General features: G+C 41.3%; 1 protein-coding gene across 1 annotated transcript in view; it reads right to left on the bottom strand.

The window, feature by feature from the left end:
• LOC121953601 (G patch domain-containing protein 2-like) overlaps positions 1–15,191 on the bottom strand; it is a 56,519-nt gene extending 41,328 nt beyond the window's left edge. Inside the window, 8 exon segments of the mRNA XM_088087383.1 lie at positions 2,602–2,693; positions 2,802–2,841; positions 2,934–2,998; positions 3,097–3,182; positions 3,291–3,449; positions 5,514–5,575; positions 12,366–13,031; positions 15,044–15,191. Coding sequence (XP_087943509.1) covers positions 2,602–2,693; positions 2,802–2,841; positions 2,934–2,998; positions 3,097–3,182; positions 3,291–3,449; positions 5,514–5,575; positions 12,366–13,027 — 1,166 coding nt within the window. The 5' untranslated portion in view covers positions 13,028–13,031; positions 15,044–15,191.
• Positions 15,192–15,257: the final 66 nt, after the last annotated feature.

Here is a 15,257-nt window from a genome sequence, read left to right as displayed (position 1 = left end):
AGAAATCGATCTGTGGGTTAAGATGCTTGATAGAAATGAAAATGTAGTGAAGTGAAATCAGGAGTGGACGTTTTTTTAAAGTTTGTTAAGAGCAGGGACGAGCAATTATAGCGTATCTCATTGTCATGCAAAACAATAACTGGTGTTGGTGTTTGCATGTGGAGGAAGTTAAGGGAAGTAAATGGGTGCCATGTGTGCAGAGCTGGGTCGTGAGGACAGAGCAGCCGTCTCACTGGAGAGTGGATTTGAGCAGCTTGGGGAGATGGATTCAGCTCGTGCCGTCCAACGGGACACATCAGAAGCCCCTCTCGTCAATCCCCCCTCTCTCCCTCATTCATTTGGGAGTATGATTTATACTTTTTGAAGTGAAGGGTCTTGAATCCCACTATAAAGGAATTAAGAGGTCTCCCCTGAGTCCGCCATTCAAATGAGAGCATGGCAGGGATATGAGGGCTTTTTAATAGAGAGAAATTAGTATTCACAATGCCTCAAACTGGAATCTGAAGGAACCTTTCAGGTGGAGAAGAAAGGGCCAGTTTAGAAAAGAAAGCCCTAAGAAGTCGGGGGCTTTTCATAGCAGTCGTGTTTTTGCCCCTCATCAAGGAGTGCTGGAGCGCTCTGTGAAATAACCCAAGAGAGAGGGAGGAGAAAGAGTGTGTGTGAAACAAAAATTAAGAATGCACCATAAATAGGCAGAGTGGAAACAATACAATGAGGAGTCCCACAGTCTCGAGGCCAAGGGGGCTAAGCGGCTTCTCAACAGTCCCCCATGCAGATCCAACAGTTCCAGGGATGACTGGGAGCGATCTCATGCTTTGACAAACATCTTTTGGATATACCTTTGTTTTTTTGCAGTCCTAGAAATGCAGGGATTTGAATCTGCATTACAACTATGTCAACACATAGTATTTCTCTATTTGGGAACGCTGACCTTGAAAACTATTGAACTGAAGTATTGCTGCATCCAACTGGAGCCGTCTATTGTCAGTTTAACTCAGACTTCGGACCAGGATTGACAGCAATGCTATTCTTCTGTTTTGTCCCTTTAAAAGCTCACAGTTCATCTCCAAAACACATATTTTTCCTGTAGTGCTGTTTATCAATCGAGATTGTTTTGGTGCGAGTTGCCGTGTGTTGGAAATATTGGCAATAGAGATGTCCGCCTTCTTTCAGATATAATTGAACTACATGGTACTGACAGCTGTGGTGCTCAAAGCAACAAAAAATACATTTAAAAACTCAAAAACAATGTCTCTTATCTTGTTCTGAGTAGTTTCATGTATTCACTTTCTACTGAGCTTCATCTGCCAGCCGTACCACTGCAGAGAAGGAAGTGTGCATCTACTCATGGATGAGAGGCTCGTCACAACACAAGACGGAAACATTAATGACATCAACCTCAGCTGAGCTGTAACGGTAGTTAGCTCGTTGGTGCTAGGTCAGCCAGCAGTAGATACATGCTTTCCTCTGTGCTCTGATATTGTTGGCAGTTGTAGTAAAATAAAAAAAAAAATTGTTCCTACATGAACCTGCTCACAATAAGGTCTGTAGAGTATGTGGGTCATAATTTCTGGAAAGGGACATTGCTGATGATTTTTTCAAATGTATTTTTTGGCTCTTTGAGCGCCACAAGCTAAGAAACCTCTGGTTCCAATGTATTTGAGAGAGGGTCGATATCTCCCATACTCAGCAATTCACACCAAAACAATCTAGATTGATAAATAACACTACATGTAAGAGGAAAAATATGTATTTTTGTTTTGGGGGTGAACTGTCCATTTGACTAATGATATGACATGCTTATGAAAAGGATTTATAACAGATGACATGTTTTCAAAGCCTGGAACAGAAAATAACACATTACACATCTCTGATCTCTCACTGACCCCATAGATAAGTAACATCACTGTGAAGGAGAGAAATCTGTAGATTTATGTCTGTGAATGACTTTTTGGCAATCAAAAGGACTACATGTCATGCAGAGCACAGGTACAACATGAAATACTGTCTTTTTGGTTTGATAATAATAATTTATTATTATGATATCCATATTTTGCCACCTTAACCAAATTTGCATGCTCAGTTTGTGTCAAAATTTGGGTTTAATAAGGTCAAAAGAAAAAAAATGATGACGATGAATAAAAAAATGGTTGATTTTGCTGTTATTATTTTTAAACATGCAGCATTTGAGTCTGTGAGAGCCCAAGCAATGTGGGTTATGACGGATCTGGACACAGATATTAAAATATGAGTGCATGTGTGTTTATTATATACCACTGTAAGGTACATGCATACTGTATAAAATTAAGATTTAATCCTCTAAAAGTGCATTTGCAACATGAAAGATGTTTGAATTCACTAATTTTGTGGCAAAACAGGGCTATCAATTAACTCCTGTAAAGTGAATCCTCTAAGGCATCGTCTTAATAAAGATTACTCTGGTTAACAGCAACCTATGCTCCGTAACTGATTCTTCTAAATGAGTCAGCCATAGACAGACTTGTCCATCAATATATTGAGTTTTGATGGAAAACACTAAATGTTGTCTCCAATAGGCCCATGAAAAGCTGCTTTATTTAACTAACATGTGGCATCAACTACCTGTTTCTGCAGATTGAGGAGGAACATCTGAGGCGGGAGCTCTCTGACACCATGTCAATAGGACACACTGGAAATGGGCACAAAGGGTTCAACTGGAAATTGAAAGTATCAATAACATTTAGATTTTGCATCTTCAACATAAGGGTCTGAATAAAGTGGGCCAAAGAGATAGCAAAGCTGGGAAAAGTCTTTAAACATACCTGGCATCGGTCTCTTTTTCCAACAGGAGGCAGCCAAAAGCTAAAAGGAGATAAAGTATAATCACTAGATGCAAAATGATGATGGAAATAGGTGCACTTTAATCTATATAATTTTAAAAGAGTGTATCTTACTCTCTCTGGTAAGGATCTTGGGAGAAGTGTCTCAGTCTCTCTACAAACATTGGCATGCTGTTGCCCTGTAAATCATAAATCAAAGATACACAGTGAGAAACAAAGACTATAAAAACAGTATAACCTTTTTCCATCAGAGAGGAAGATGCCAGTTTGCTTTAACCTTGCTGGGAAGCCGCCTCCTGTCCTTCCTGATGCAGCAGGCAGCAGAGCCAGGCACTCGCTTCAGACGAGAATGATACCGATACCCTGCAACAGTAACAAAGTACATGTACCTTCACGTGTTGCAAAATGGTCAAAAAAAGACCATTAATGTAAATAATTTTGGACTAAAGTGCAAAAATCATCATCCACTACCTCTTTTAGAGGGTCGTGCAGGTTGCAGGAAGGTGGGCGGGGGACGGCTGTCCTCGATGGAAAGCTGGGTGTCTGAGTCCCAGCCAGGTAGCAGGCCAGCCACACCTGTCCCGACTCCACAGTCCCCCTCGAAAAACCAGTCGCTCTGCTCGTCATCACCTGCACACAAGGACAGAAAGATGATGCATCTGTTAGCATGTCATTGTATATTTTTTACCAAGTTAGTACCTTTGCAGCTGCCGTTAAAATACTGCAGTCAAAAGCACCACTGCCATAGAATTGCTTTAACCAAAAATAGAGTAGCGTTGCAAGATGTTCAATTTTATCCACAGTACACAGAGAATAATGTTGGAAAAAGGAGGTTAATATTGGAACCTTAAACTCACAATGCAATGGATGCCACTGAGAGGTTACACAACACTTGTATAATGCTCAATAAGCTGTTTGGAGAAATTTTATTTAATATAAACTGAGTTGGTGTATGTTTAGTGGTCTTAAAAACTCCAGTGGAGCTTTGACTGACACTTGAGTTTGTCAATAATGACAGAAATGGCTCCATTGTCAACTGCTGCTGTTAACCACACAAAGTATCCGCATTAATGGTTTGCATATCGTACAAAAAGTTATGAACATGGTTGGGAGTTGTTATGTTACTTTAACTACATAATGTGATGTGACAGTGTGATGTTATTTACGTACGCAACTAAAGCTGCTTTTACACTGCCTGTTATGACCCCTCACAGTTTTGTGTACAAGTATAATTCCAGAAAGGGGGGACAGAGTAGTTTCGCGTCTGAGCCGGAAACAAAGGTAGTAACGGCCCCAAAATGATGTCTGTGTAAAACATAAAGCCAGAAAGACGTGACCACGGGTTGGGCGAGTGTGACATTCTGATAAAGTGTGATGCATGCGACCAACCACAGGGGATTTATAAAGTAGCTGTTGGCTGTTAGTGGCTAATTTCAAGAGGAACAGCAATTATAAATGTCAGCAAAAACTGGAAAAAACTGAGATTCGGGAGCTCTTTATCCTCCAGAGGACGAGATCAGCCACCATAAAACAGGACCGGTAAATGATTGTTATTGTAACGTTAATGCCATTGTTGTTGTTTAGAAAGCACAGCCAACACTTACGTTTTATGTCAAACTGGAGGCCTCTTTTGATTCCGCAAGACTGCAATGCACTGAATAATCACACACTGGAGTGTAATGATGCAAATGTTTTTTGGATCTGTGTAAAAATTCAAAGAGGCATAAAGAAGGGACCTCGTGGCAGCTCTATAGCACAATCTCTGTGTAGAAAAGGTTTGAGATTGACTCTTGTTTTCACACAGGGCACAAATCCCAGCTCCAAACTTTTTTTTTAAGATAATGCTGACATGGCCCAACCTTGTCTGCGTCTGACTGGCTTACCTGAAATTCTTAACCCAGCCAGTTTAACTCCTCTTGTCTACACTTAACCCATCCAACTAACAAAGTCAATGAGTACTAGCCAATTAGAGGGAGAATCATGATGTGTCATGCCTTTGCTATCCTAGGAAAAACGCAAATTCACACCCCAACCACATTCCTAACTGGACTTTGTGCCTCTTTATGCTGCGCCACCTGGCTTTTTCCTTTGCTTCCGACACAACGGACAACAGCCTGCGGCACACAGGGCACATGATCACAGCCTCCTCGCTCATGGAGTGAGTTATACACGAATTATAGTGCATCACTTTTTGTAGGAATAAGTACAAACAGTGAATGAGAACAGCCTGAACTACACACAACCAGACAACCAAACAACACCAGTCTCGTCCCCAGACGGCGAGCTCTTCTCAGACCTGTCAGTCAGCAAAGAACACGCAGGAACCATGCCTCTCACAGTCAAGGTGTAGTGACAACTGTTAAATCAGAGGCCGCCTGGCCCCACCACGGCTAATGAGATTAGCAAAGGCTTCAGCGCTCATTAACACGACATGACAACGTCTTATTAGAGTCGCCTGGGTGCCCAGCAACCAGTCCATTGTATCGAAACCTCCCTCTCTAGCCCCAGCATTCCCTCAGAGTCGAGCGGGGTGTCCAAATCTGAAAACTCATCTTCTTCCTCTCCACGATCAAGAGTGCTTCATCTTTTAACTCTAAACACTCAAATTCAAATAACTTTCCAGTGTGAACCACATTAAGTGATGAAGCTGTTAAATAGTTCCCAATTTTTGTGAAAATTATTAATTTTTAATACCTTGTCTTCCCTCATCGTTGGTGAAGAGGCCGGGGTCACTGCTGCACGTGCTGCTGGTTTCCCTGCAACGAAAAAAAGAGAAACATCAAATGTAAACAATCGCTGCTGACCAGCTTCTTTAAGATCAATGACATCTGAGAATGAAGAACTCTGTTTTGATTTGACATCTCAGACCTGATTGGTTTTTTAGGTCAGACGATGTTATAGCATCTGAAAAGTGAACAATGTGAATCAAAAATTTACATGCCTCTGTAATGTCAATATTTAACATGTAACATTCAATAATAAAAATAATAGAGAAGTCCGGAGCTAGAGGTCGACATAAATGGAAATGACACAAAAAGACAGAGCGTGCCGTGTTCTCCCTTGTTGCGATAGCAAACACAAAGGCACGAGGAGAGGCTCTGATCGAAGCCACTGAGTGACATGCACAATCTAATTGAATATCCTCCGCTGTCAGCTCCAATCTAATCTGGCCTGCGCTGTGGAGGATGACAGGAGAGCGAAACACATTCCCCTGCCTGCCCCTCCCTCTGGGTGTGCCCCACACACAGAGCGACCCACAGACGTGCCGCTTCCACACAACAACTGGCCAACATCTGCTATGTGGGCTGCCACTGCCTACTGCCTAGACTGCTCCATCACTGCTCCTCTCCACGCCCCCAGGGCCACCCCGGTTACTCTCCCTCCACACCCTCTGCTACCCCAGACCACCCTGAGTTTTTCTGGCTTTCTCACACCTCAGCCACCTTGAACCAGGACCTCCAGACACTCCAAGGTCACGGAGAGGGGTCGGGGGAGGGGTGGAGGTGGCAAAGATAGAGTGATAAAAAAAAAAGGATTTCCTCTCTGTGAAAGTAAACTGTCACAATGCTGTCATTGCTCAACTGTTACAAGCAAATGAAAAATATTTTTCTATTTTTCTGAATACCAGTTAGCTTAAAGAACAAGTCACATTATTGCACAGGGTGAAACTGGGGTCTTTCAGTCATTCTCATATAATATATACGTGGTACTCTTGTTCACTAATGTGTATTAATCTGCAGATGAAAATAGTCCCCAACAAATGCACTATTTACTCCTGTTTGAGTAACATTTGCTAGGAACTACACTGCCTAGCTGTTTTTGGAAATCCCTTACATTTTATTGTCTTTATTTAAGGACAGGTAACTTTCAGCAACATTTCTTTATATGTGTCAGAGTTAGCCAGCCAGCTAATGGTCAACTTTTAGTAGGATTAAGGTTACTCCCTAGCATACACTCAAAGACAGGGCTCCTACAGCTAGAGGCAAGTTCAATTAAATACTTTTTAAGATATTTTAAATGCCTCTCAGAATTAAATCAAAGACCAATTTTACAATTAACAAAACTTAAAAAAGTATTACCAATTATTTTGTTTTTATAACATTTTAAGGACTTTTAATAGATTGATTTTAGACATTTTAATACCAATTAAGGCCTTATTTTCACATTAATTAGTTCAATAACATTATAGACTTATTAGTATGTGTGTGTACCTTGCCTGAAAAGACTGGTAAGACTAAATATGACATATTAACAATTTGTTACATGTCAGCAAAAACAGAAACACGAGGTTAGAGGCTTCATATGTCAACGGGATTCTTGTCAACTGGGCATCGATGTAATCTATTAAAGCTGTACTTATGTCCAAACTTTATATTTTGGATTTTGTCATCTCTATTTGCTATAGAGAGGTGGACTGACGTGTTTTTGTTTTTATTTTATTTTTTTGTTATACTTTTTAGGAATAAAAAGATACTAATGCCAAAAAGCTGATTTCCATTCAAACTACTTTATGAAAGAGGGGTGGCTGACGCTCTTGATTGCCTTGCATTCTGCTTTCTGTTTTCCATCGCTGACCTTGCTAACAGGAGAAAGCTGGAGGGTCAGATATGCGCTGATACCGTGCTTTGCCATATTGCAGAGGCCTGCAAGTGACGGCAGGATCAGAAAAACGTCCATGCAGCGTGCGTGTCTTCCTGGCCAGATGGTCCTGCATCATCTCCCCTCACATCCACAAGAAGCAGATGTGAGAGGGAGCAGGCCTCTCCAGGGAATCTGGAGGATGTCTGGCCACGCCAAGCAGTCCTGGACCATCGCTCCACCCCCCATCCCAACCCCTCAGCCCTCTCTCCAGACTGACTCCCCAGGCCTCTGCTCAGCTGTACCCCACCTCTGGACACATTGGCTGGCATCTGGAGCACACAACACTCCCAACGTCAGTAGAGGACACAGCCAAAAGCTCTATAAAAACAACCTTTTTGGATTTCATGCTTCAATTCACATCCTTTCTTAGAAATTAGGAGCAAGTGGTGATTAACTCTTTTCAGCAGCATAGAATCTTCGCTTATTTTCTAAGTTAAAAAAAATGTGCTTGCTTCTTATTGGAGAGATTTTGTTCAAAGTTTTAAAAGAATCACAGGTATAAACAATTAATTAGAGACACCCATTAAGTATTTATCCGTATTAAAGGTGTAATGTGATGTCGCTTGGAGCAGCACAGGGCCGATGTGAGACCGTTTCCATTAAGTACTGCCTAATTAATGCCATGAATAATTGAGACCTCCATTTTTCTTGAGACCTAAAGAAACACCTCTTCTTTCTTCAGCAGTGACCTTTGTCAAGAAAAGTTGACAAACATTTCGGGCGAACTTTGGCTCACACACTAAACAGCACTTCCCCCAAGTCATAAGATATTCTATTGTGGATTAGGTGCTACAAAAACAAATAAGTCTTAATTACATAAAATACCATATGTCCATGGTGAAACAAAGGCAAGGGCAAAAACAAAAACTGCACTCCAGTGTTTTAGAAACTTAAGTCCCCACATGGCCCTATTGTCTCTATACAAGCCAACGGGGTGAAGCAAAACACAGTATCCAGATGAGCACTAATCATTAGGATATAATCCTCAGCTCCTGGGAGAGGCAGACCAGTTTGCACAGAGATTACAGGCTAGCCGCCATTTATTGAGCCCGGGCTCATTCTGCAGAGGAATAAAGAAGAGGCAGAGACGGAGGGGGCAAAGCGCTGATAACAATGGATCTGTGGGCTCTTCAAACAAGCGGCCCCAACCCAAATCCATGCCCTCTTCCATGGGTGTCTGATTATAAGGTTATCCCACCATCCCTGAGCTGCAGTAATTGGATTAGTCTCAGAGATTTATGAAAATTAACTTCGGCAAATGCTGCACTGCTTTCCCAAAAACTCCTCATAGAGTTTTCAAAATATAAATTACAGCATGATAAAGCCGAGTGTGAGAAAAGCACGCACAACGGCTTTGTTTTTTTTTTTCTGGTGGCAAGTCAGAATTACCAGTAGCAGCTCACAGCTGGAGACAGAGACTGAGCCTGAGACGGCGTCTACCCACAGGTGAGGCCTGCTTGCTGGGCCAGCCTGGGTGCCAGGTGGCCTCACTGCCAGCAGGCTGGGCCAGGTCTAATCAAGGATGTGGAGCCCAACTGGAGCTGCCAACATCTGCTCCCCTTGAACTTGGGTGGCTGAAGGCAAAGCTCTGCTCAGCGTATGTAAGAGGAGTGACCTTGAGGAGAGGCACGTTTTTAAGAGACCAGACACTCCATATGAAAAAGGTTAATGGAATGAATGGAGACCAAAGAAATCCAAGTGCTTCAAAAGACATTTCAACAATGGCATCTGTGTCTGACATTAAATGGAGCATACACTCGGAGTATAAATATTGCTGTTGTACCACTGTCAACCCCTCATCACGGCTGCCATTTGTTCGTATCCTTTGCCTCCGCCACAGCTTAACCATTAGATTGTTCAGCCCTCAGTGCAGCGTGGCAGTCTACTGAGCAGCAATCAAGAGCGTTGGCGTTGTGTAAGTGAGAAATGATTGACAGCGTGCCATGGTGTTCCCATTTATTTCTTCTCCGGAGCTGTTTTCTGTCAGAACGGCTATTGATTTTTCCATAAAGTAAGAAAACAAGTACCGTTTAGGGGCTAGGGAGGTCAGCACAAATTAAACCAGAAGATGTAAAGCCTTCTGTCTGTCCCATTTCCGCCGCTTACCTCAAATGTCTTCTTCTCACATGTTTTATATGATCAACAGATAATGAGAGCTGCAAAGGAAATATATTGTGCAGGAGCACTGAGAATGGAAACTCCCAGGCTGAATGTTAAAATGGCAAACAACTGAACTGCACTGCCCACCATTTCTGTCTAATGCCAAAATACTATTCTGCAATCAGAAAGAATATATATATTTTTAAGGTTTTGCAAGGAAAAATCCTTGTTATTCTATGATAATGAGCAGGGTAGCACAATTGATTTTAATATTATCTAAATCACAATATGGCCCAATGCAATATCCAAACTGCAGAAGCTCTAATTTTTAAATCTGAGTTAAAATTAGTTACAACATGCCATTATTGATGAAGCCATGTGGTATTACAGAGATGTGCTGGGCAACAAATCATATTTCATATGTAAGAGAACATGCTTGTTTGGTAACAAAAATCTCATCATCATTTTAATGTTTTTTTAGTAACAATGAAATGCAAAACTAAAATCAAAATCATTCCTACTAAAATCCCCCTTTTTTCTTTATTTGGGCTTATCGTGCAGCCTTAATAATGATATATACCGGTAATACTGAAACAATCTGTCAATAAGTCAGTAAATCCATTTACAGAAACTTAATCTGCAACTACGTTAACTATTGACTGATAGTTGGTGTAATTTTTCATGCAGACATGACAAACATTTTCTGATTTCAGCTTCTCAAATATGTGGGGTTTTTTGTAGCCACTGCAGCAGCATGGCTCTCCAAATGGCAATGGTTGTCAGTCAGTCAGTCAGTGGGTTCATCACTTTGAGCCAGATTAAAATATCTTAACAAATATTAAATGGATTGCCTTGACATCTTGTACAGACGTTCATGGTCCCCATAGGATGAATTCTAATAACTCTGGTGAGTCACTGTCCCTTCCTCTTGCACCATCAACTAGGGTTGGGCAATATATAAATATTATATTGCTAATGTGATATGAGACTAGATAATGTCTTAGATTTTGGATATCGTAATTTTGTATGAGTTGTCTTTTCCTGGTTTTAAAGGCTGTATTACAGTAAAGTGATAACTGTAATTTTCTTAACAGTCTCTTCTAGCTGTTTTATTATTTGCCTTTACACACTTAGTCTTTATATCCATGTTACCAATGAATAATCATCAAAAATCTCAGAGTGAGAGCACCAGCAGTCAATCCTTCAATGCTGTTGCCATTTTTGATATTGAATTTCAGTAAAAAAATGTTGTGATATTTGATTTTTTTCCGTATCGAGATAGGTTTGCACCAGACTCAGTGATTTTCGGGGCACCAATTGAATTACATCCATACTAGGGAGTGCTAATTCACATTAAATCAATCCGTGACAATTTTTGGTACCAAAGAGCACACCTGGGTAAGAACGCCTAGTTAAAACAGGTAGTGGAGGTACTGCATAGCTCTAAAAAAAGCCAGGAAGTCTTTCAAATTACATGCTTATTCAACATATTTGTCAGACAAGCAGACGCATGTACACACGGAAGCAGACAGACACACCTAGACTTGGCTGAGTGTGATTAAAAAAACACAGGAGCACAATCGATTGCTGACTGTAGCTTGTTCGGAAAATACCTTTTTGGTATTCACCTACAGAAAGTACTGGGGAAAAAAAGGTATCATTGAGTACTGGTAACAAATTAGAGGTACCGGGACTGCTACTGTTAACAGTCGAAAGAGTCACTGCATTTAGTATTATAACACCGGAACCTTTTTATGGGTTACGTAATCCACTTAAGAGTAGAATGACCTTATTGTTGACAGGTGCTACACAAATAAACTTGATTTGCTTTGTACATTTAATATTGGGGTTTTGGACCGACGTTTTGACATTTAAAAACATCAACTTTAGCTCAACAATTTTCTGATGTTCAGAAGACCAAATGATTCATAAATAGATATTGTTCAAATTAATTAATACAGAAAATAAGTGTAACTTGCAGCTCTTCGTATCAGAAAACACTAGGACAAGCTGAAAACGTAATACAATTGTCAGTCACATTTAGTAATTTTGATTCCACAGTGTGCTGTAATCTTTGCCGCGCTGTAATAATAAAATGCCCCTCTCTGCTGCCAGTTACAGCCACACATAGTTTTGCTAAATAAAATGCACACAAGAGGCTGCACTCTGGGACACCGGGACAGGCTGAGCTTTAATTACCCAGCCCAAGAAAGGAATTCATTTCAAAACAAATCAATACCACACCAAGTCACTTATTTATTTGTGACAATATTTCTCGAAAGGAAATAATGAGCTGGCGGATGCCCGGAGGCAAAACTATCAAAGATCCCTCCCTGGTGATCATTTTAGCTATAGGAGATGAGGATGAAGAGACTCTATCATTCATTTTTAATGTCAACTCAATACTTTAAAGTGGTGCGGTATGATTGTGATACTTTTTTTTTTGGTTTAGTTGAGGACATGCTGAATATTGACAAGTGGCTCGATGAAGACAGGCAGTATAGATCATTTTAAATGTCGCCTTGTTTAATTGCTCCTGTCTGATAGTAGTTATGCCCATGACTTTTATGTTATGGGTTTAACTGCCTTGGTAACTTTCCATTTAAAGGGTAAAAAGGGCTTTTAGAGTTTTGAGCTCCTTTTTCAGTATGGTTTTAATCCTGACTTTTTAAGCAATGGCACGGTTAACATTTGGATTTTGCGATGTGTAATAACTGTGTAATGAATGAAGGGATAGGTTTGAATCTCACATAAAAATAAAAAGAGGAAGAAAATACAAATTGCCTTCCTTGAATCCAACATTACCCCTCAGACATGTTCTCCTCTGCAGCATCTCGGTGTTCCTTGGCCATCTTTCTCTTCCAGCACTCCTTTCCCATCAGCCTGGCTCCTTCCAACTGTCGGTCTGCTCCCACCCAACCGCCAGACCTCTTCTTCGATCCTGACAGATGCTGCATCTTAGACGGCCTGTGTCTCCGTCTTCTGTCCACACCAGAAACCTTTAACTTCTGCTGCAGCCCAACTGCAACATCTGAGGTCATGCGTTTGACCTTCCTCCGCCTCCTGAGTTGCCGACCTGGATTATTCTCCGTGAAGGAGTCAGACTCTGGCCAGGAGGGTTGCCTAGTCCTGACCGGGCCTCTCATGACAGAACGCCATCGGTTGGTTGAAGTCATGTCGTCAGAGTCACTGCAGTTGGCCACGGAGGCAGTGATGGTTGAGGAGGAGTTGTTCCTATATCCTTTAGTCTCGTCCAAGCTGGACTCAGAGGCCTCAATCCAGCATCGTCTGTGTTCTAGCGGATAGAGGGAAGATTCGCGATAGCGCTTGCGGCCTCTGCGGCGGCGGATCTGCCGGCGCTGGTGCAGGGGACTCAGGACCATTTCCTCCCACAGCTCCCCCAGCTTACTTTGCTCTGAGGTCTGCTCCAGAGCAGACACAAGGTCCTGCACCAGCTCATCCATCATGGTGCTGCAAATCAAAGACACAACAGAGTAAACTTAAGGGATGACAAGACAAAGAGTTAAACACGATGGATGATGCTTCATCAAAATAAAAGCTTAGTCTACAGCAATGACGGTAAACAAACACTTAACGCGAAGCCAATGCTGAAGGGCCTTAAGACGCAGCTCCTCTGATGACCACTATATTCTAGTGATGTCAGAAATAACTATTTACTGATGAATATTGATTCAAAATATTTGAAACCGTTTCAATACTAATTTCCTGCGGTATCGATACACCAGTACCAGCTGCGGTTTCTCAATATCTCTTATGGTTAATGTTAATGGCTTACGACTATGTTTTTCTTGCATACCCCCAAAGTGAACGAAGAGTTCATAAATGAGGAAAACTCCAGATAAATTAAAGTCATAGGGAACCATATTTAACAACAGCAAAACACTTCTAAAACATCTGTTTACAAACTCGCACACAACTACTGCAGTATAATCCAAGTGTCATTTATCCAGTCGTATGCTCAAGCGCATGCATTTTCACTGAAACCTTGCTATTTAAAACACTGCATAAACAGTCATATGCACGGATGAGTCACATGCCAGGGCAAACACATGTGCTTTTACTCTGCTCAGTGGCATGCACATGCAGAGTGGCAACACATGTGGCTACTTGGACATGGAGGTGTTTTGAATGGTTAAGTTCTCGCAAAAATACAGGCGTTAGGGAAGTACTGAGCATACGACTGGATAAATGAGACTTGGATTATTTTGCATGAGTTGTGTGAGAGTTTGTAAACAGATGTTTTGTTATGGTTCATTCACAGTGGAGACATGGGAGAAAAACAAAATTTTCTTCACAAATTCAACATAACACAAGACGAGTAATTGATAATGAACAATCATTTTGTGGGTAACACGTTATAATGGTTATATGTGCTGGTGAGCAAGCAGTAATAATAGCAGAGGTTGAAAAAGTAAATATATAGGATATGGCATTATATATGATAACATAATATACTGTCTGTCCTTTCTAATGTGATTGCTGTCATTTTAATATTTCTTATGTTGGCCAACAAACAATACTTTTATTGCAGTAGTTGGTTTTATATTGATTTTGCATCAATGTGATCAACTAAATTTGATTTGTCATAATATTGTATATGCTGGATTAGCCAAAAACTCATGATCATATCTGGTTATTTTAGCCATAAACTGTTTCTTATTTGATTTTCCAGAAAATGTTATTACTATATCTCAACCTTAAGTCTATGATCTCAACATAACATCATACAGCCTCCCTGCTATTGAAAGCTATCTGTAACTGTGGTTATTATCAAAGAAGTGTGTTATCTCGGCTTCTTTCAGAGTGTTTTTCTCAATATGTAACTGTCGAGCACTGATATGAAACGGTACATCTAACAAGGAGCTCTTGACAGTGAAATCTAATCTGACCACTGGAGTTGACACATTCCCTGATATCATCTGAAGCTGTGCGTGTAATCTCTCAGCTAAAAATGGAGCAAGACATGCTAGCATGCATCTCCAATCGCGTTTTGAACGGGTAAAAATATTCCCAGGCTAATGTTTTTTGCTTTAGCTTTGACATCATAACATTGTGGATGCTCATCCACACTGTGAAACTTTCACTGGTTTGATTGCACCGACGTTAAAATGGCATCTTGTTTGATCGTCAGATCACCAGCAGCTACAAAAACACTCACAGCATCTTCACAGTTAGCTGAGAAAGCTGCAACATCAGTGCAGCTAAACAACAGCAGAGGCTGAGCTGCCTGCATGCACTGTGTTACATAACATCCAACACGTGAGCTGAGCACAAGGACAGCCTGAACACACACACACACACACACACACACCATACACACATATCCCCTCTGTTAACTATCAGCGAAACACACCACTGAACAGCGTTTAGCAGCGTTTAGCAGAGTCACCGTGTCATAATAGCAGTTATCACGATGTTGGGTAATAATAGGCAGCAGAGGGTCCATGAGTTTGAGCACTCACCAGTCGCAGCTTGTCTTGTTTTGTTTTCAGCAGCACAGCTGGGATACCAGACGCACTTCCGCCCTGCCGTCCAGCCAATCAGGTGTCTCCGGGTCGCTGACAGCACGCCATACCGCCACAGTGTTCATGCAGATAAGCGCCAAAAACTCAGTCTGCAGTGCTGCAGATAATGCAATTGACTTTACCACCGATCGCCTAATTATTTATATTAGGT

The sequence above is a fragment of the Plectropomus leopardus genome, chromosome 14 (assembly GCF_026936395.1).
Source record: "Plectropomus leopardus strain MGB_pleo_1.0 chromosome 14, ASM2693639v1, whole genome shotgun sequence".
Classification (NCBI taxonomy): Eukaryota; Metazoa; Chordata; class Actinopteri; order Perciformes; family Serranidae; genus Plectropomus; species Plectropomus leopardus.
The sequence above is the reverse complement of the archived record's forward strand: the minus strand, read 5'-3'. Positions and strand labels throughout refer to the sequence as shown.